Genomic DNA, 21,318 nt, shown 5'->3' with positions numbered 1-21,318 from the left:
ACAGCATCAGTCCTCCGTGGGCTGTGGAAATCCCCAGGCCACCACCTCACCAGTGCAGCCATACCGGTTGAACTGAGTTGCCACCTCCTGGGTTGAGGTGACAGCTACAGGACAAGCAGGATGAGCAGGATGGGCACCTGACGTGCTCCCGGCTCCACCTTCCTGAGGTGCCACCTCGCCTAGCTGCTCCCTTCCTGTGGGGCCCTGATCCTCAGCCCTGGGCTTCTCTGCCTCCCAGCCCACAGCAGTCAGCCACCTGTATGGCTGAAACCTTGAGAGTCTTGGCATAACCAGGTTCTGCTGAGTCTTGGTGGCAGCATGGCAGCATGGCCCTCCCAGAGACCAGCAAAGGCAAGGCATAATGCCTGGAGAAGCAGGCAGCCAGGGGTCCCCCACGCCCTTGGGGGGGGCTGCACTTTGGGGACCTGTGCCCCGGGCGGGGCGGGGCTGTGTCCCTGCGGGAGTGGGCAGCTCCGCTCTGACCCAATGGCAGGCTTGTGAGGGACCCCTGACCACCCATTTCCCCACTTTGTGAAATGAGGCTGAGAGGGGCATTAAATAATAAACATATCTCATTCTCAGGGTACACAGGGACCAAGCTAGAAATCAGGGACAGGAACTGTCTGGACAACCCCTGCATTTTTGGAAATGAAATACAAACCCCTAAGTAAGCCACAGGTCATAGGAAGTCAAGGAAAACTAGAAATTAGTTGAGAGCACTGGGTGCAAAGCAACACCCACATGAACAGGCAACTGAGTGGCCATGGGCCCAAGGCAGGTGTGACGTGTGCTGTCTGGAGAGGTGAAGGGGAGGCTGGGGCCAGGACACAGCTGGGCCCAGTAGTTCCATTTCTCTGTTGTACACTTCCGGTAGTAAGTCAGTGAAATCAAAGTGAAGCGCCCACAAGGATGAACCAGGGAACCACGAGCCTCAGAGGCTGTAAACTGAAGCCAAGCCCAGTGCCTTTGGGACAGAGGGACAGGGATAGGAGCTACTGGGACTTGGTCTTAATGCTAATACACCTGCATGAAAGGAAGGAGCACCTCATGGGCCGTCTGGGTTGGCCGGTGTGGTCTGGACGGCAGAGGAAGTGGGTCCCCCTGGTCCCTAAGGTGGCACCCAGAGGGCCAGCAGCCACATTGCTTCTTGTGAAAAGGGCCTCTGCTTCTCTATCCCTCCACATCCTGGAGAGGCCCAGAGTGCAGGGGCTCCGAGGACGCCAGGGCCCAGCCTGCTGGCTCCCAGCATGTCCAAGAGAGGCCCAATCCCTCTGCTCACCACCCAGTATCTCAGGATGAGACCACAAGAGTCTGTGGCTTGCTTTTTAATTAAAAAATAGGACATGTATTAATTCTTTCAAATATTACAATTTGCACTTGGGAAGCAGCCAAGTCCCTGTGACAACACAGTCACTATTGGCAGAGCCTCCCCGGAACCCGGCCGCTTTCTCCTCCAGGTGGGTGATGGGCTGGCCAGGTCCAGCAAGGTCCCAACTCCTGTCAGTGGTGGTGACAGTGGGCATCCAGATCGGGTAGTCCTGGAACACAAGAACACCCTGGTGTGGGGGGCGCATCCTGACTGGATCCTAGGAGGCACTGTGCCTGGCGGGGGAGGGCAGGATCCATGGAGGGCAGCAAGAGCCAGAGGGTGGCCTGCAATGACAGGTCTCCTCTGTGGGCTTGCCCCCCGCCCCGGGAAACTCACAGCCCACACTGCTCTGAGGAGCCGCTACTGCCTCTGGGGACCTGCTGACCAGGTGTCCTCCCACATTAGGTCTGTTTCAGGGACTCAACCAATCTGAGAGCCTCCTTGGTGCCTGCGGTCTGGGCACTGGGGACCCAGCAGCAAAAAGCCATGTACCTGCCCTCATGGCCTCATGTTCACAGGGAAGACAATGGACAAACATGGACAGAGTGTCAGGGAGGGCTGAATGCCTCAGGAAAGATGGACACTGGGTCAGGCTATGCCTCCTTAGGAGAGTGATCGAGGAGGGTGCCTCTGAGGAGCAGGCAGACAGGAAAGACTGCGGGACCGAGGGACAGAAGGAAGGAAGTGCCTGGACACCAGGGTGTGGTAGCTGAGTCAGCTGGCCCTCCACCTGGGACCCCTCCAGCATCTGGACCCACCTGCCTAATACCATCAAACCTGATGTGAGCTCCCCGAGGCAGGGCCACACCAGCCATCAGCCCTGGCCACCCCACTGCACCTGGACAGCAGCTGCCCCGTACTCACCTGCTCACAGCAGCCTCCTCCGCTTCCGGACGTGCCGGCCATGCCGGGTCCTGAGCACATCGAAGTCATCAGAATCGTCCTGGAAGGAGGGGGCAGAGACCTTGCCAGAGTCGGGGGCTCCCTGAAACAAATTCCAGGCAGGGGGACGAGAGTGATGCTCTAGCCAGGATGGACTGGATGGGGGGCAGTGAGGAGCAGCAAGGAGTGGGCTGTGGACACCGCACCTCCCAACCTCTGGGACAGGCAGCTCTCAGACGCAGAGGCCCCAGTAGCACAGCCACTGCAGGCTGGGCCTGGTGATACCAGGGGCCACAACAGGCAAGGAACGGGAGGGACGCTGCCCTTCCTGGGGCCATATGGGGGCTCTGGCTTTCTGCTTATCAATGTCTCATCTGGGGCTCCAACGCCCTCTAAACCCCTGGGTGCCAGCCTGTGTCCTGGTTTCCCCAGCTGGGTCAGCAGGACAGTGACTGAGGAACACATGGAGAGGTGGGTGGAGAGACTGCACACACAACAGGGGACAGGGAGCCTCTTTCCCTTGATATCTAGGGTCCAGCCGTGTCTCCACTGCTCGTCAGCCCAGAAGACAGCCCTGGCACCACTAGGCAAGGACCCTGGGAAGGTGGTGACATTTCCAATAGCCCAGGCTGGATTGAGTCTATAGGGAGGGTGGTACAGTCCTCAGCCATAGCCCCTGCCTTCCATGTGTTCACCAGCCCTGCGGCCATGGCAGCCTAGGTGGGGAAGGGGAGGGCCACCACTTGCTCCTGGGACATACCTGCAAGGACCCTGGACAACCTCCCTGACTTAGCACAAAGTGTCTGAAGTGGTCCAGCTCTCCTGCTTGGCCCCAGACAATAGGGGAAGTGGAGGTGGCCTTGCTGGGGATTCTTGGGTGCCCACAGCCACAGAGGTGCAGGGACACCTTCCTGCATGTTCCTATCATGTTTCTTATTAGAAAACAGGGACAATGGTTTTGCCCCGAAGCTTAGAAAGTCCTCCTGAGGTGACTGGTGGGGTCCTGGTGTCCACAGAAGTGCAGGGGCAGGAGTAGGGCCACCCAAGAGTGGGGTGGGGGGTGCACGGGGGGCACAGAGCCCAAGTTCAGGTTCTCCCTCAGACACAGCTGAGGGTCTCCCTGTGTTAGAAGCAAGGTTCCTTCCTCTCTACAGTGGCCAAAGGGGAGGCACTTTCTGCACACAATCCACACACAGCTGGGCAGGCGTGCGGCCACCTGCTTCCTCCTCCGAAACCAGCCCCAGTTCTCTTGGCCGCCACTTCCACCTGCTCAAGTCCCTGCCCCCACCCCACTACTCTGGGCAGGCCACACACCCGCAGGCAGGCGGGGGCACCATGGGGGGCAGCCCTCTGTGACCATGACCACCTACCTGGACAGGGGCCGTGGCCACTGGCCCTGCCTGGGGCCTGCCGCTCACCCAGCAGCCTGGCTGCCTGTCGCCATCAAGGAGCTCCAGCTCCTCCTGGTCGTCCTCCTCACTCCCAGGGTCAGCTCTCATGGCTGCTGACAAGGTGGTGCAGACACCACGAGGGGGCAGGGTGGCTAGGAGCGCGGGGAGGGTGAAGGCTGCCAGGAAGCGGGCCTTCAGCAGCAGGTAGGCTGGGCTGTCCTGCAGCTGCCTCCGCACCCGCCCCAGCGAGGCCTGCAGGGCTTCAGCCGCCTCGCCGGGCACCAGGGAGGCTGCTCTATGTTCCAAGGTCTTCTTGTGGAGCAGGAGGCGAGACAATGCTCGCAGGTTGCACAGGGCGGGGGGCTGGTAGGGCAGCCTGCTGCCCAGTGGGAACACATGTACCCCTCGCTGCCCCCTCAGCCACTCCCGCACAGTTGTCTCATTCTCCTGGGAGAGGAGACTGAGGTCCAGGGCACCCTTCCCAGGCCCAAGCTGGGGTGGGGGTGGCCTCTCCAATTCCAGAGGCGCCCTGGTCTCCCCTGGATCTGAGGGAGACACCAGTGTTCTTCCTGGGCTATTCCCTGGGCCAGCACCACAGTGCGGAGGCAGCTGGCTGGACTGGGGAGACTCTGCTTCAGGGTGGTCAGCCAGGACTGCAGCCTGGGAGGTCGTCGCCCCCGTCACTTGGGCTTCTCCAGGAGAAGAGACTCCCCCAGGAGCACAGACCATGTCACCATCCACCTCTGCAGGGATTTGGGATGGTGGGGGCATCAAAAGGGTCTTGTGGTCTGTCTTTGAGGGAAGGCCTGATTCTGTGTCCGTGCTGGCTGGGCCCTGGCCTGCCAGAGTCTCAGTCAAGGAGGGCGACAAAGTCACAGACAGCCCTTTGGGGTCAGGGGTCCCTGCTGGCCTGGGAAGGCCCACCACAGCTGGCATCGACACAGGGAGCAGCCCCTGGGCTGTGAGTACCCAGGTGACGGGCAGAGGGGTGTTGGCCGCCATGTGTGGTCTACTCCTCTGGGTGCCCAGAGCTGGCGTCAGGCTGAGGGGCTGGACAGGCAGCTGAGCAGGGCTGGGGGCTGTAGGAAGAAGGGGTGGTGCCTCAGGCAGGCCCTGCTTCCAGGACGTGGCAGGGGCCTGACACTGTCCAAGACTGTTCAGATGGCAGCTCACAGGAACCTGGCTGGCGCCTGGATCAGGGGCACTGGAGGCAGGTGAGGCCTTTGCAGCCACTGTGGAGATAGGAGTCAAGGCCAAGGCTTGCAGGGCAGGGGGCCCCTTCTCTGTGGCTGAGGCTGAGGAGCTTGAAGTACTTGGGCTGGCTGCTGCAGGGGCTCTAGACGCAGAGAGCGCTGACTTTGAGATGACGGGCCCTGTGGCTATGGGGCCTTGGGAGGCCAGCGGAAGAGGGGGCTGGAGGATCACAGGTGAGGAGACCAGCAGCTGGGGTGGGAGAACCACGGGGGCCTGGGTAGCCTTGCTGGCTCGAGCTTCCCGCAGGCGCTTCTCCCGAAGCAGCTCGGACACAGTTTTGGGCTTGGGCCGGGTGCCGCATGGAGTTGGCAGGGGCACCTGAGAAGCGGACTCGGCTTGGAAGGTCTGCAGGCCCCCACTCCCTCTGTGGCTGGCACCCTTCTTTGCACCTTCCCGGGCTGGCACGCTGCTTAAGAGGCAACCTGAGGGATGACAAAACACACCGATGAGGTCCAGGGACTGGCTAGACAGGCCTTGCCCTGCACCCCGTCAGGGGGCCCTCTAGAGGCAGCTGCTGGGAGCACGGAAGCAGGAGCCTGGCATCCACGCCAAGGGGCTCAGGAGTCCCCTACATCTTGAACATCTTCAAACCACTGCCTAGCCCTCCTGGCATCGTCTCTCAGGATCCCAGACCCTTGCCTGATTCTGCTGGTGTGGGGGGACCTGTGGTCTGTGCTGGGGAGGCCTCAGGGCTCACCTACTGTGCTCAACACTACCCCTCCCACCCTGTACAGGCCAGCCAGGCTCCCATCCCTCTTATGGGACTCAAACAAAACCCTCATCAGGGGAGTGGCTATGCTGCTCCCAGCCTGGGACAGGTCTGGCCTCTCCCCACTACACAAAACAGTCAAGAGAAAGGGAGAGGCAGTACCTGGGGCGTTCTGAGCACTTGAGGACACCTGAAAAAGAAGGGAGAGAGTCAGCACCTCAGGGAATCCCAGCGGCCTGGACCCTTTTCCCACCATCACCACCAAGACCATAGCTCACCTCTTGCCCGTAGTGGGGACAAGGGCTGGCCCTGCACAGCCCCTACATGCAACTCAGGCCATGGCCCAGTCTTTGCACCCTTCCCCAGGACCCCTTGCCTCCCTTCTGACGCAACTCCACCCAAAGGCACCCTTGGGAGAGCTCATCTAGGTGAGTCTGGGCTGGTCTGCAGGGGGAGGCAGGGGACTGGTTGTTTGGGCAGAAGGGCACAGGGGCCTGGATGGGGCACCATGGGCCATATTTGGTCCTCAGGCTATTTTGTCATCTCTCCCAGGGGTGACGGGGCTCAGAATACAGCCTTTCACTGACAGACAACATGCGCTCTCGGCTACCTGCACCAGGGGTGGTGTGTGTATGAGAGAAGCACACTCTGGAAGCCAGGTGGGCCCGAGTGCGGGTCCTGTCTCTGCACCCTTGGATTTGTCTGGAAGTCCTCCGGGCTCCAGAACCTCACTGAGAGACGGGCAGGCCTCTCTCTGAGTCAAGCTCTCATGGGAACCCAGACACCTCCTGTCCCTGGGAAGAGCTGGACCAATGCCATCTACATCCAGTACTGCCTGGGGGATGGGAGGAAAGGGTGGGAGGAGCCAGGTGAGCCCATGCCAGGCACTCACCCTCACTTCTCACCTGAGCACCAGCCTGGGGCAGGGTGGGCAGCTGGGCCTTTCTCTCTTGAACGACCTCCATACAGCCGGTAGTGTCGATCTGAAACAGCTAAGGGACATACACATGACAACATGTGACAGGAGGCCCTTCCCCGCTTTGATGGTGCCCCCCCGTGCCCCACCCAAGGGCCAAGATGACAAAGGTGTTTGCAGTCAGACTCAAACCAGCCCTGCCCACAGCACCTCTCAGGAGCAGGTCCAAGGCCCCAGAGGCACAGGCCAGAGCTCAGTGCAACCTCTGCAGGCCAGTCACCTGGCTGCCTTCCCTGCCCTGACCCAGACCCTTAGGGACAGTGTTCCCGGCTGCCATGACGCACCAGGCCTCCCTGTATCCCATCCCTTCTGGGACCAGGTTTAGATGACAGTGACAGGGTCACTGCGTACTAAAAGCTGTTGGCCACTGAGAAACCGTTTTCTGGGACCCACAACTTCAGAGAGCTGTAAACTCCCACAGGCCACAGAAACACAGGCGGGAGCTCTGCACAGGGCTCACCTGAATAAAGAGGGTGAACACCGGCGTGCTGGCCAGGTGGGCGTCCTGCAGCTGCGCCCTGATGCTGTCAGCTAGGGGGACAACGGTACATGTGCAAAGTGGCCTCAGCTACCAAGTCCCTCTCCTGGAGGCCCCAAGAGGCTCCAAGAGCCCCAGAGCATGGGAGCCAGGCAGGGAGCCCCCAAAGAACCCCAATTCCAGCTGCCACCACACTGGACCAAGAAGAACAAGGGCCAGAGGGCAGGCTGGCCCTGACTGGTCCTCAGCTTGGCCTTTGGGGACAGGCACTCCTGAGAGAGAGTGTTGATGAGCGAGATCTTCAGAAAACCCAACCTGCTCATGCACCCATGTGCTTATGGTTGCAAGAAGATGGCTCTGCTGAGTGTCAGGCCACTTTCCAGACTGACCACCGTGTGCTAAGCAGGACAACAGGGGCTAAACCCGACATCCCTCCAAGCAGGATGCCCTTCTAGAAAGATAAGCATGTGTCTGTAGGTAACCCTGTGTTTCCCCCTCCCCACCCCATGGCCCCACAGCAGGCTCCCAGAACCCCAGGGCAGCACCTCGAGTGTGCACCGCGGTGGGCCTCTGAGGAGCGCAGGGCAGGATGATGTCGCCCACCCATGGGCTCACAGCCATCAGCAGCCGGCGCTCAAGGAGCCTCCTTTGCAGGGCATGTCCCCGGGGCCGCTGCCACAGCTGCCGCATGTGGGGCCTGGCTGCAATGCTGCCACCAGGGGTGGTCCCCTGGGGTGCGCTGAACAGGCACGGCTGCTTTAGCTTCTCCTTCTGTGGGAGGAAGGCATCTGAGCTCCACCCTCACCGTCCTCCACTCCTGTGTACCAGAGGGAAAGGGAGGCCAGACCAGGATGGGAACGGGGGAAGGGGTGGTTGTGGCAGTGCGTGCACACACAGGTGCATGGCGGGGTGATGGGAGCAGTGGGTGGACGGATGCAGGCAGGCCCTTACTCGTGTCCGGCACCGGGTGGCCGTGTTGGTCCTGAGCACCTGCAGCACGGTCTCCAGAGGTACCTTCAGCAGATGCCTCCCGCTCTGATAAAGACAGATTGAGGATGGAGGGCAAGGAGCCTGGCATGGAGACTGCCATGTGGGCAGTGCACACACCTCTTGCCCAGACCCCAAAGTTGGCACCTGCACTGGTGAGAAACATACCCTGAAGCCCAGTGGCCTCAGGCAGGGCCTCCCCCAAGACAGGCACACATGTGACTAATCCCATTGGACCTGAGCCACTGCACTGATGCAGGTCAGAGGGAAGCGGCTCCTCCTTGCCCCACCTTTCTGCGCCAGCTTGAGGTGAAACACTTTGGAAACGGCTCCAGGTCTAAGTGCCCTCAGTAGTTCTCCCAAGTGGCTTTTAGAGCGAAGAAATCGGGGCAATGAGGCCGTAGGCCTCACTGAGGAAGGCTGCTGCCCTAGCCCCAGTTCTGATACGGGCCAGAAACCAATGTTCTAAGAGCAAGGAGGGGGGTGCTGCCCCACACTTGGGGACAGGGCTGGCACGAGATTGGGCTGGCCCACTGCACTGAGTACCTGCTGCCTTGGTGACTGCTGAGCAGCAGCAACTAATCCCCCCAGTCTGGGATATACCAGGGCCATGCCCACCTCATCTGCCGGCCCCTCTGAGCTCGTGGGATGAGTGTCCGTGGAGTGTGGGTACCCGACACCTCTCAGGCTGGCGCTTTGGGTCCTGGAGGGGGGCTGAGCCTGGCCCACCTCTGCGACTTTCCTGCTACCACCTTGGGCCTTATTTGAGGTGTTGGGAGAAGCAGGCAAGCGTTCTGGGCAGCCCTCTGCCCCTGCTGCCTTAAGTGGGTGGGCGCTCTGCCTGGCAGGAATCCACAGGTCTATGTCTGGCACGGTGTGCTGTGCTGACGGCAGTGCTTGGCCACTCTCCTGGGCATCTGGGGCTTCCTCCGGCTCTGGCTCCGAGTCCCCGCTGTCCTTGCTGTCCCCGCTGCTGCTGTCCTCGACACTGCTGTCCTCGCTGCTGCTGTCCTCACTGCTGGAGCTCCACCGCACGCTGCGCAGGCGCCGCCGCCGCCTCCTTCTGCCCTGACCCTGCCTCTTTTGTGGAGAAAGGGCTGCCTGAGGCCTCAGCCACCTGGGGCTCAGCAAACAGGGACACAGGCAGGCAGGCCAGCCCCTCCTGACTGCTCTGGGGAGGGCGGCTACCCACCAGGCAGGTCTCTCTCTGCCCTTGGCCTCTTGGAAGAGACACCAGGGCCAGAAATCAGAGGCCCTCTCCTTTCTGTCCCACCTGAGCCCCTCATCCTGCCCAGGGGAGGCCAGCCCCATAGCACAGGGGCAGGCCCGTGACGGATGTTGGGTGAGGCTTACCCTGACCATGACTTTCCACTTGCTCAGACACTGGGAGCCTGTCCGGTGGGGGAGTTCAGAAGCGATTTTTTCCCAGTGACCTGCAAAGCAAAACAATGTGGAAGCCACTTCGCATCTTTGACGACACAGGCTCCTTGGCCTGGGAGAGGCTCTTCTCTGAGAAGTGCTATCTCTGTCAGAAGACGGGCATTGTCCTCTCAGGATGGGCTCCTGATCCCCCTCCTACTGCTCCCGCACTGAGCTTCACCGTCAAGTAAAAAACAGCTGGCTCAACTCAGTTAACTGAATGATTCAATGTGAAAATGCCTTTCTCAGAAAAGCAACTTGCACGGAGAACCAGGCACGTGCACACCAGTGGGCCAGTCGGCTCCAGGAGCGAAAGAGGTGAGTTACCTCACTTCCCTTCTCTTGGTTCATCTCCAATTCTCAATGTTCTCTAGTGACTGTGAGTTAGTTTGTTCGGTGGTAACCACCACCATTTGACAAGGTGACAACCCCCTGTAGGAATGAGTCAACCAGGGAGGCAGCCCGGGAGCGGAGCGCTGCCAGCCTCTTGTGGCTGCATCAGAAAGAACTTACCGACGCCGTGTTTCTCTATTAGTTCAATTAACTTCTCCTCTTCCTTTGAATTCCATCGTCCCTTTTTCAAGTTGAAATGTAGCCTTCTGAGGTATCTGAAAATGACATGAAAACAAATGCATGTTTTAGATGCTAAGATGGCCTCCCCCTGACATCGAAAGCCCAGGCAACCCCCAAAATACAGATAAACTGGACTTGATCAAAATTAAAAACTCGTGTGCTTCACCATCAAGAAAGTGAAAGACAACCCACACTGAGAATTTACAAACCAAACATCTGAAAAGGAACTTGTACCTGGAATTTATGAAGCACTCTACCAGGAAATAGTACAAAACAAATTAACTCAAGTTTAAAAATGGGTGAAGGACACGAACAGACATTTTTCCAGAGAAGACAAGCATACAGAAAGATGCTCACGTGGGCAGCCATCAGGGAAAGGCCAAACCAAACCAGTGACACACACGTCACCCCCCAGGATGGCTCCATCAGAATAGTATTAAGTACTGGGGATGCTGTGGGAGACTGGCTCCTGCACACTGTTGTGGGACAGAGTGTGGGGTAGCCACTGTGGAGAGCAGTCTGGCAGTTTATCCCCAAAAGGATAAACCAGCGTTGCCATGTGACCCAGCAACTGCACTCCTAGGTGCGTATCTGAGAAATGAGGACATCGAGCACAGGAGGACTTGCTCGTGAAGCCCACGTCTCCCAGGCTCGTGCATGCTGCAGCACACAGTAGGTTTTCACGAGTTTCTAAGGCTAAATAATACCCTGCTGTCCAGACACTGCAGAACCGTCCTCCTTACCCACCCTCCGTCCATGGGTGCTTGGGTGTGTCCACCTCTTGGATGCTGTGAATAGTGCTACTGTGGACACGGTGTGCAAACAGGTTTGAGTCCCTGTGCTCACAACCTGGGTGTGGAGGGGCATTTCTGGGTCACGTGGCAGTCCTGTTTAATTTCTGAGGAGCCTGCAGGCTGTTCTCCACAGCGGTGGCTCCACAGCGCATTCCCACCAGCAGAGCCCCGGGTTCCGGTTTCTCCATGTCCTTGTGTGTGAAGTGCTAACTCGCGGTTTGACTTGTGTTTGTGAAATGACTAATGATGTGAGCACCTTTTCATGTGTTTAAACTTTGGAGATATGTCTATTCAGGTCCTTTGCCCAGTTTTGAATTGTTTCCTTTGTTGGGGAATGAGGTTCTGTTGTGGGGTACTCCAAATATCCTAAAATACTATTGTAGCTGCATGACTCAGCGAATGTACTGGAAACCAGAAAACATACATGTTAAAAGGGTAAGTTATGCGGTAAGTGAATTACGCCTTAATGAAACTGTGTGAAGTAAAAGCAAGCCCAGAAGAGGAGGGGGCGAAAGCCGTCTGCCTGGGACCTTGCCCACCAGTGATTTGAGAAATTTGGACAATAGGGCTCAGGGCAACTGCCAACCAGGGACCATCTCAAGCTGAGCCTGAACAAGGTGCAGTTTAAAAATAAAAGCTATCTTGCTTCCCGACTGGGTTACCCCTGTGCCCCAAGGTGCCCCTGTGCCAGATCTCCCAGGCCCCGGTCTCCTTGCCCACCCAGGTCCACTGCACCAGGCATGTCTGACTCACCGATCTCGGCACTGGGCATCGCTCCTACCTGGCACCTCTTCCCTGATTTTAAACCAATCCTGCTCCCCGTATTTGGCAACCGCTTGAAGCAACTTCTGCAGGAAGGGACACACAGACAGATGAGCCTCCGCAGCAGTCACAACCTCCCCCCTTGACTCAGTCCATGTAAGCGGAACCCAGGGGCCTGGTGGCCACTCAAGGTGTCCAGGTGCACTTCCCAGGAGAAAGATGGTCCTCCTTGGATACCCCATACCTACCGCATCTTCCTCTGGGGTCCAGAGGCCCTTTCTGAGGCTGGGATCCAAGCTCTTGGTCCACCGATAGGTGAGCTGCATGGAGTCTCGTCCTTCCATGTAGTAGACAACTGGGGACAGAGGGGCCTTGTGAATGCTGTACCTCCCGGTTCACCCAGGAAAGAGTGGCTCTAACCACTGAGGATGTAACTGGAACCCCTGGGAAGACAGGACCCTCCCTTCTTCCTCCAGCCTCTCCTCACTATACTTGGGAACCACCTTGGCCATCCCTGCTCTGCCATAGGCGGGGCTCAGGCTGAGGGTGCTGGGATGTGCCTAGAGGCCCGGCAGACTCACTTCTGCGGTAGGGGATGTGGCTGCCCACGCGCATCTCCTGCACCAGCTGGGTGAGCATGCGGTCCTCCTCCTCTGTCCACTCTCTGCGCTTCAGGGCTTTGCTGTGCTGCTGGTATTTCTGCAGGCACTGGAAGGCACTGCGGCTGGTCTTCCAAAGCCAAACCAAAGCAAAGGCTGTTAAAGGCGCTCACCCATGTGCAGAGGGGCGTCCAGGGCACAGCTGGGTCAGAGTGCCATGCGGGTAACATGCTCCTGTGCACCAATGGTCTACTTACCCCCACCAGACCCCAATGGGGATAACAGGAGCACCCCACAATGGGAACAGACATTTTTGGAAAGAAAGTAGCTCAGAAAAAGTCACAATAACACTTCATTTATATGACACCAAAACCACACTTGGACTCAAACACCCGAAACTTCCAGCTCTGCCACGCCTGGCATAGCTCATGCCTCTCAGCTTAGTGGCCAGCATGGCGGCTCCACCTCAAGCACTAGAGTCTCTAAGGTCTCTCTGCAGCGGGGTCAGGGTAGTGGAAAGGGCACATGTGTGGGAGGGACCTGTGCACCCCGCCAGCGAGGATGGTGACTCCTCCTTATACACAACACCTAAAGCATGACCCATGAAAGAAATAACTGAGAAGCGGGACTTCACTAAAATTAAAAACTTCTGCTCAGTGAAAGATGTCAAGAGAATTAGGGGACAATCCACAGACTGGGAGAAAATATTTGCAAAAAACATATCTCACAAAGGACTGTTATCTAAAAAATACAAAGAATCTTAAAACTCAACAAGAAACAATCCGATTAGAAAATGGACCAAAGACCTTCAGACACCTCGTGAAAGAAGGTATGTGTATGGCGAATAAGTGTGCGAGAAGCTCCAAGTCATATCACCAGGGAAACGCAAATTAAAATGAGACACCACTGCCCACCTATCAGAACGGCCGAACCAAGAGCACTGACAACACGGGACGCTGGGCGGGTGGGGGCCGCAGGAACGCTCACCCACTGCTGGTGGGGATGCAGATGGGGCAGCCACTTTGGACGGCAGTTTGGTGGTTTCTTACAAAACTAAACGTACTCTAACCATGCGATCCAGCAATTGTGCTCCTTGGTATTTACCCAAAGGAGTTGAAAACTTAAGTCCACACAAAGACCTTCACATGGATGTTTATAGCAGCTTTATCCACAATTGCCAAGACTTGGAAGCCACCACGATGTCCTTCAGTAGGTGATACATAATAAACCATGGTCCACCCAGACAGTGGGATGTTATTCAGCACTAAAAGGACATGAGTGATGTAGGCCATGAAGACACACGGAGGAACCTAACATGCCTATGACCAAGTGAGAGAAGCCAAACTGACAAGGCTACACACTGTGTGACTCCAACTCTGACATTCTGGAAAAGGCCAAACTGTGGGACAGTGAAAAGACCAGGGGGAGGGATCAGGGGTTGGGGGATGAACAGGTGGAGCACAGGGGATTTTTTTAGGGCAGTGAAACTGCTCTGGGTGATGCTGTAATAGCAGGTATGTCATTACACGTTGTCCAAACCCACAGAACACACAATACCAAGAGTGACCCCAATGTCAACTGTGGACTCCGGGTGATGATATGTCAGTGTGGGTCCATCCTTGGTATTAAAAAAAAAAAAAGCACCTGGGAAGTGATGTTGATAATGGGGGAAGCTGTGCACGTGGGGGCAAAGGGTATATAGAAATCTCTGTACCTTTGTTCTTCTCAATTTTGCTGTGAACCTAGAAATGTTCTAATAAAAAAAGTCTTTCAATATAAAACTAGCCCTGGTCAGTATGGCTCAGTGGTTAGAGTACTGTGCTATGCACTAAAGGGCTGCGGGTTTGCATCCTGGTCAAGGGCACATACCTAGGATGCAAGTTTGATCCCTGGTTGGAGCTTGTGCAGGAGGCAACTAATCAATTTTTCTCTCTCATATCAATGTTTCTCTCTCCCTCTCTCTCTCTCTCTCTCTGTCAAATCAATGAAAACATGCCCTTGGAGAAGAGTTAAAAAAAAGGAATGACTTTTTAAAAATCATAATTTACCAAGTTAGTAAAAGCATAAAGTTATATGTACCAAACTATACAGCAGCTAAGAAAACAAAGCAAAACTATTAGAGATACAAGAAGAAAATATCTTTTTAATATTGTTATGTCAGGTTTAATCCAAGTTACATTGATACAACTCTAGGAATTAAACAGCTCTTGGGATAAAAATTCAGGAATATTACAGACAAGTTATTTAATGGGCTTATTTATTTAGTCCCCAAGACCCTGCAAGAGGAGAGCACATGTTGGTTTTTAAAAGGCTCTGGTAGGTTTGGCTACGTTTGCTGCAATCACAGGCTTGGACCTGACTGTGATAAATAAAGAAATTGAGATTTTATAGATCACGTTTTCAGGTCACAAGTCAATAAAATTCAAACCAAAGAACAAGAAGGACTACGCGAAACCTAACTATTTAAAAACGAGGAAACCTACTCCTATGTAAGCTAAGATCCAAAGAGGTGATGAATCTGAAGTTAGACATTTATAAAGAGAACACTTTCTGTCAAGCTGCTGTCAGTAAGGCCGCCTTAAATGCCTTTGTTATCAAAGACAGAGGCCAAGTGAAAAACAACAAAAGAACTGAAAAGAAACTAGGAAAGTGTTCTCGAACACTTCCAAATTAACTCCTCTGAAGTTGATGGGGACAGAAGGAAAAATGGGGACAGAAAGGAACGGAGACAGAAGGCACTAAGGCTGGTCTTGAGCACACTAAGGCAAGTGTGCTCTCAGAAGGGCTACGGGGTCTGAGAGGTATGGAGGGGTCACCCTGCCTGAGGCCCACACCCTTGAAAGTGGCCAGACAAGATTTCACAGGCTCCAAGCGACGAGCCCTGGCTGTGGTGTGACATACAGCCTGTGAAAACCCCAAACCTGGTGGCCGCCCAGCTGTAGAACTCACACCCCCCTGGGGTCTCTGCCCTGGGGTCTTGGAGGCCAAGTCCTTACCCCCAGCTCCTCGGCGATCTTCTGCCAATGCAGGTAGCTGTGCTTGGCCGCGATGGCCTTCAGCCTGTCCACCTCCTGCCCGGTCCACTCCTGCTTATTGATGCTAGGGTGTTCCCAGTTCTGCCAGAACTTCCGGATCTCCTCTGCGCTGCGGCCACCTTCAAACTGCACAGAGAGACCCAGCCTGCGGGGGCTGTCAAGGATGGCGGGCAGATGCGAAGCTTCCTCTGCAACCATCCCTCTCAGCAGAGGCCTCGCACCAGCGGGCAGGTCCATGAAGCCGCTCCGTGGTGCTGGACATGCACCTGACCATGGGGGTCATGGCAGGCCTGTTGGCCAGGGAGTGTGCCCCGACTTACATTAACGTTGGAAATCTTCTCCCAGTCATGGTTGTCCAGCCTGCTCCCCAGCAAGGTCTCCTCCGGGAGCTGGCTGCAGAGGTGAGGGCACTGGGTTAGGCTGGCCCCCCTCACTCCCCAACCACACCACCTGGTGTCCCCCACTCACTTGATATCCTGGATCTCCTTCTCTGCCTCACTGCTCTGCTTCTCCAGGACCCGTCTCTCCGCTTCACTCGTGACTCTGCTCTGTTTCTGGTGCAGGTACTCGAGCCTGTTGGCGGGGCAGAGGCAGCAGGGTTACCTGTGGGGGGCTCGGGGGCCAGCTGGGCAGGTTACTCCCCAAAGCACAGGGGTAGGGGGTATTGACTGGGAGCCCGGCTCTGATGGATTCTGACCCCACAGACTAGTTAACCTTCCCGAGCTGCCTCGGCTTCCTTGCCCACGGAGAATGCAGTGGACCCCCTCTGGCTGTCACCATAGTCACATTGGCAGCTAGTACAGCAATGTGCTTGCTGATGCAGGGGGTGGTAACTGTGGCCACCTCATGTCCCGGAGCCGTGTCCCAGCACAGGAGTTGGGCCGCAGACGTCCTGACCCTTGTGCTCAGCAACAAGGTCAGGTTGGAGGTGAGCCCTGACACCCGCACTTGCCCACATCCAGAACAGTTCAGAAAACCAACCGCTCCCACAGCCCAAGGAGGGACCCGACCATCATCACAGATAATCCTAACTCCAGCATCAAGGTGTGAGGCAACAAGTGGCCCCTGGGACCCACTGGCCAGGCCACAGGTGCTGTGATTTGGTCACATGATGCCACCCCGTCAGCACACACATAAAGCAGGTCTCATGAATGGTCCCCATTTTCACAGGTGGGAAAAAGGCCCAGACCAGAGAAACTGCCTGAGTCAGACAAGTAAATGCGGGTGCTTGGTCAACCCTGCTTCCATACTGGACCTCCATGCCGCTGCCTCCTCCCGCTGCAGCAGAAGACCCGGCAGGAAGGAGGCACACGGAGCCTCTGACAACCCCAGGGAGGCTGCCCTCGCCAGTCCTTGTAGACTCACTTCAGTAACTTGGGCTGAAGCAGGCGCTGCAGGCGGTCGCTCACCACTGACTTTCTGAGCAAGGCCTTCTCCCAGCTCTTCCCTGAGAAGAAACGATGGCTCAGTGAGAGCTCACATGGGTCACTGCCTCCTCAGAACCCCTGCACGCCACTAGCTCTGACTTCCACGTAAAGTCAGAAGAAATGAAAGGTAAATGACCCATCTAGGCCCAGCGTGAGGAGTCCTCACAAGGACCCCGCTCAGTGTGGGGGTTGGCAGGGGCTTCAAGTGGCCCGTCCCAGTGGTCAAGGCTCAGGAGGGAGCTGTGAGAACCCAGAACAAGCTTGGGGAGAGCAGGTGTGGGGAGGCCTCTGTGGTGCCCAAGCTCGGCTCTTACATTTGGTCACCAGGAGCTCCTCGAAAGTCTTAATGCCCTGGGCAGCCTTCTCCCGAGTGTCCTCGTTGGCAGGAGGCCCCTGTCAGAGAATGCAGCATCACAATGCGGACAGACCCAGGTGTGCTCACCTGGAGGGCCCAGTGTGGCCTCGGGACTCCTTCTCCTCAGCCTCCTTGAGCAGCCTGGCGACGTACACCTAGACCCAGAGTAGCTGCCTCATGAGGGGCATTGGGCACCACCCAACAGGCAGAGGGTGGGCTCAGGGACTGCAGAAGGGCTGATAAAGGGGGAGGGTTGCCACTAGCAACACCGGGCCCAATACTGCCAGGACAGGATATCCCTGCCAAGCTGGTGCCCATGGGTATCTCTAAAGGACATGTCCTGGGGCTTATCCGTGGAGCAGAGATTGGCCAGCCCCATTCCTACAAGGGAAGGAGGCCTTGACTTTCTCCAGTGGGCCCAGGAGAGTTTTAGGAGAATATTATCCTGAAGACCAAGAGAATTCACGACAGCCACAGCAGGCTGTGGAGGCACAAGCCCTCCCCATAGAGCCTGACCACCTTGTGACTCACCACTCCAGTGACCCTGTCCTTGAAGTAGGGCTTCAGGAAGTGGCCGACGTACAGGTTCAGGGGCAGGCTCTTGCCATCCTTCACCTTGGGGCCTTTGGATCCTGCCAGGTCCCACATGACTTCCTCCTGTGGACACAACAGGCCCATGGGCAGCTCAAACACTCTTTGTGGAGAAGGGTGCCAGTCCCAGGAGGCCTGGTCATGGGGGTCCTCGGAGCCAGACCCCAACCTACCTGCTGCTCCCGGTTCTGGGCCAGCAGCAGGCTGACCTCTGTCAGTTTCTCTTGGATGACCTCCTGGTAGACCATGTTCAGCTGCAGGCAGGTCTCTGGGTCCTCAGGAAGCGTCTTCTTGGGGTCGTCCTCATCATTGCTGGCTTCATCCCACCTTTCTTCTTCCTAGTCACAAATGGGAGACCACAAGTGAGAAAATGGGGCATACAAACGCTCCCATCCTCGGGGCCTGGTGGTGCAGCTGGGCCCTGAGCCCATGTCCTGGCCACTCGACTGGTGATACCACCCTGATGTGGAATTCCAAAGTGTACCCATTTCCTCATCAAAAATGCAGGAAACTCAATGTCTAGGAATTGGGGTTGGGGAGGTGTGAGGAAACGGTAGTTTCACTCTCTACAACAAGCATTTATGCTAAATTTGGACTCTGTGATGGGTCCGTGTGACGTACATTACTGGCAGGTGACAGGCAGCTACAGTGCATGCAAAGCCAGAAAATGGAAGTAATTAAACTCATTAGAAGACACAGTGAGTCTGAACAGCTACTGCCAGCCCACAACAGGGGGCCTGCCAGCTGCTGTGGACAGGAGGTGGTGCTGCTCCCACCCACAGGGTGAAGAAACAAGCAAACTATGGAAATTTCCCCAAGTTAGAGAAAATTCCAAAATAATCAAAGAACAGTTAACAGTCACCAGCCTAACTAACTTCTTGCTAGGTACTACTCTAGGTACTTCCACCTGAGAACTGACTTGGGCTATAACTGTCCCCACTGCACAGACTGGGAAACCGAGGCCCAGAGGTGAGCTGCGGGGGGCAGCACCCTGCCTGCCCTCCATGTGTGATGTGTTGAAACGAATGAGGGCTAAACACCAACAGTGATTCCTTGTAGGGGCAATTTTACGCTAAGAACTTTGATGTGTAACTTTAACGACACACACACATTGTTTTTGTATTGTAGGAACACCCCCCTCCCTGGGCCGGCTGGAAGGGTGGTATGTCTGCCGTGGAGGGAGCAGCCAGCTCAGGCCAGTAGTTACCGAGATCAGGGGAGCAGCAGCGTCCGAGTCCTCATCAGGCAGTGAATCTGTGGGAACACAAGCACACCGCTGTGACCTTGAAATAAAAAGGTGGCTGGCAAGGGGACACAACAGACTGAGGAGCCGACTGGCAGGTGCAGCACACGGCCCATCTCCTGGGCAGCTGCAGATGAGGGGAGGGCCGAAAGGCCTCAGGGTGAGCCTTGCGTTGCTGGACCTTCCCTCCCCGACAGCACCCAGAGGCTGAGCACTGCTCACTGACCAGGCAGGTGGGAACTGGAATGGGCAGGGTAGTGAGAAAGAGAAGACAGAGACCTGACATGAAGTGCCCCCAGGCATGTAGGGAACAGTAACTATGGGGACAACCAGGGGAAGAGGCCCTGGGAATAGGGGGAAAAAAGGCCCTGGAGGGGTCGGGAACTGTTAGAAGTTGGGCCTCAGAACTGAGCCTGGGACCGGGGAGAGGTAGACAGGCTGGGGGACCCTGGACAGCTCAGCCACTGCAATCAGGTCTCTAGTAGGAGCTATGAGGAGCACTCAGGCCTCAGGGGAGAACGGAGGACAGTGGGTAGGGAGGCAGAATGTGAGCTTTGGCAGCAGGGGACCCAGAGGGCAGCTGGTTGAGCCCAGAGAAGAGAGCTGGGGGGCAGGGGGCTGTCAGCTGTGGTGGCTGTCCAGGAATGGGGTTCTTCCAGGACAGCCTGATGCAGGTGCCCATCATGGGGCAGGGTACTCGCACACACTCAGCAGGTCCAGGGGCTGATGAAGCAGGAACAGCAAAAAACTGTCCATGGGGTGAAGGCGGAGGCCGGTTCCGGTGAGAAATGGCCTGGTCCCAGCTGCACAGCAGTGTCACATGGCTAGCAGGAGCCTAGGGCAGACATGGCTGCTCTAAACACTTGAGGAGGCTGCACACCTGGGAGCTTACCTGCGTCAGAATCTGAATCAAGACTTGATTCCGAGACCTCCACGTTGAAACTAGAGGAGCCGGGATCCAAAATCCTTTCCAGCTCCTTGATCTCCTGTGTTATTTTCTCTCTTTCAGCGTCTACATCCATGGTTTCTGCCTTCTTTCAAAATATGTCACGAGACGTTACATTAAAAACCAAGGTGCGCGGGAACCCTCCTTTCCTTCGGATGTGCTCACCTGCAGGGCATGGCAGGAGCTGACCAAAACAAGTACTGGACTCTGAGAGGCCTGGCTGGGGGGCCGCGGGGCTGAGACCTGACACCCTCCATGCCCCATTGCGTTCCGGCTCTGCTGTCGGGTGCTGAAACCAACTACATGGGTCCTGCCTGCTCCCAGGCTGCAACCAGCATGTGAGGAAGGGAGTGATGTGCACCAACAGGACCCAACTGGCTGGTCTGTCTCCCCACAAGCAAGCCACCAGAGAGCTGGTCAGCCTGTGCAGAAAGGGTAGGGTGTGGTGGCAGTGACCAGGGGACAGGAGGAGGCCATGCAGCTCTCCCGCACCAGAGCTGGCTGCACAGCGGGTGTCTTGCGATTGCTCCGTGACCAAGTGGCCGGCACCGACAGCAGGGGATGGCAGTCCCGGGGCAGGGTCTGCTTGGCCCTGTGCCCCGCAGCTAGAACAGGGACTGTCGTGACTGACACTGAGCGGACGCCTGTTGAAGGAACGGGGCCCCGGTCTGGGAGTCGGAAAGGGGGAGGAGGCTGGACACAGAGGGTAGGACAATAAAGCACGGGCAGGGAAAACGCCAAAGGAGCACAGCACAGACCCGGGGGCCGAAAGCGAGAGAGAGGAACAGCGTCCCCGCCCTCGGCACAGCCTCTCCCGGCGGAGATCGACCAGCCACCGCTCGGGATAGCCCCTGTCCCTGCACAGAGCGCCCACTTTACACCCGAAATGCTTACAGACGGGACTCAGTGGAGAGCCAGCCGGGACCGTGGGCTGGCAGCACGCACGCTCGCCCCTTCCCTCCCCGCCCCGGGGAGCCGCCGCCGCCGCCCTCACCGGTTCGCAGCACCACCGCTGCCGCACCACACTTCCGGCAACCACGCGACTCGGACGCTGCGGACCGGAAGTCCCGCCTCCGCGGTCGCGCCCTGGGCCGCAGAACGCCGGGAGGGGACTAGAGCGGCTGGCGGCCCGATGCTGCCCCCGTGAGGACGCCCCGAGCACTGCCCGCATGCGCACGCCGCCTAGCCGGGCCACTTAGCCCAATGCGCAGTGGGGTCCCGTCCTCAAGCCCGCCCCGGCCCCGGCCCCGCCCCACGGGATCCCAGCAGGTACCTCCCGTGCTCCGTTCTTCTCTGTGAATTGGATATAGTTTTGGAGGAGCCACGAGTGCGGAAACCTGCCAAGTGCTGGGCTTGGTTCTAGCCAGGCCGGGTCTCTGCACACCTGCAGGGCCCAGGGTGTCCGAGGCAAGTTTTTTTTCCCCCCAATATGGAACTCTTCACAAATTTGCATGTCATCCTTGAGCAAAGGCCTTCCTAATCTTCTCTGTATCTTTTCAATTTTAGTATCTGTGCTAAGCAAGCACCA

General features: G+C 57.1%; 1 protein-coding gene across 3 annotated transcripts; it reads right to left on the bottom strand.

Moving 5' to 3' along the window:
* Window positions 1-1,309: 1,309 nt before the first annotated feature.
* Window positions 1,310-20,836, bottom strand: SNAPC4 (small nuclear RNA activating complex polypeptide 4). 3 transcript variants are annotated; one of them, XM_081152149.1, is made up of 24 exons: window positions 20,785-20,836; window positions 19,737-19,955; window positions 18,809-18,855; window positions 17,775-17,939; window positions 17,542-17,667; window positions 16,970-17,048; window positions 16,594-16,675; window positions 15,697-15,801; window positions 15,549-15,621; window positions 15,190-15,354; window positions 12,176-12,323; window positions 11,843-11,949; window positions 11,586-11,680; window positions 9,979-10,073; window positions 9,400-9,479; window positions 8,665-9,126; window positions 8,011-8,094; window positions 7,605-7,830; window positions 7,042-7,112; window positions 6,511-6,597; window positions 5,768-5,795; window positions 3,622-5,318; window positions 2,234-2,354; window positions 1,310-1,538 (listed from the first exon to the last, which is right to left on the bottom strand). In XM_081152149.1, the coding sequence occupies exons 2-23, from the start codon at window positions 19,864-19,866 to the stop codon at window positions 2,238-2,240; spliced, it is 4,269 nt and encodes a 1,422-aa protein (XP_081008275.1). In that variant the 5' UTR covers window positions 19,867-19,955; window positions 20,785-20,836; the 3' UTR covers window positions 1,310-1,538; window positions 2,234-2,237. The 3 variants fall into 3 exon arrangements, with proteins under 3 accessions (XP_081008275.1, XP_081008276.1, XP_081008277.1); XM_081152150.1 differs by having other exon boundaries at window positions 20,685-20,809; XM_081152151.1 differs by having other exon boundaries at window positions 1,454-1,538; window positions 2,234-2,312.
* Between the last annotated feature and the right edge of the window lie 482 nt (window positions 20,837-21,318).

Source organism: Miniopterus schreibersii, assembly GCF_964146895.1.
Source record: "Miniopterus schreibersii genome assembly, chromosome: 11".
Classification (NCBI taxonomy): Eukaryota; Metazoa; Chordata; class Mammalia; order Chiroptera; family Miniopteridae; genus Miniopterus; species Miniopterus schreibersii.
The sequence above is the reverse complement of the archived record's forward strand: the minus strand, read 5'-3'. Positions and strand labels throughout refer to the sequence as shown.

Bases quoted from the DNA above. Each gene is read 5' to 3' on its own strand.
- SNAPC4 (XM_081152149.1), bottom strand. From the start codon at position 19,866: ATGGATGTAGACGCTGAAAGAGAGAAAATAACACAGGAGATCAAGGAG. The intron at 12,324-15,189 runs GTAAGGACTTGG...TGGCTTTGGAAG, and splicing joins AGATCGCCGAGGAGCTGGGG to ACCAGCCGCAGTGCCTTCCA. The intron at 9,480-9,978 runs GTAAGTTCTTTC...TTTGCTTTGCAG, and splicing joins AATAGAGAAACACGGCGTCG to GTCACTGGGAAAAAATCGCT.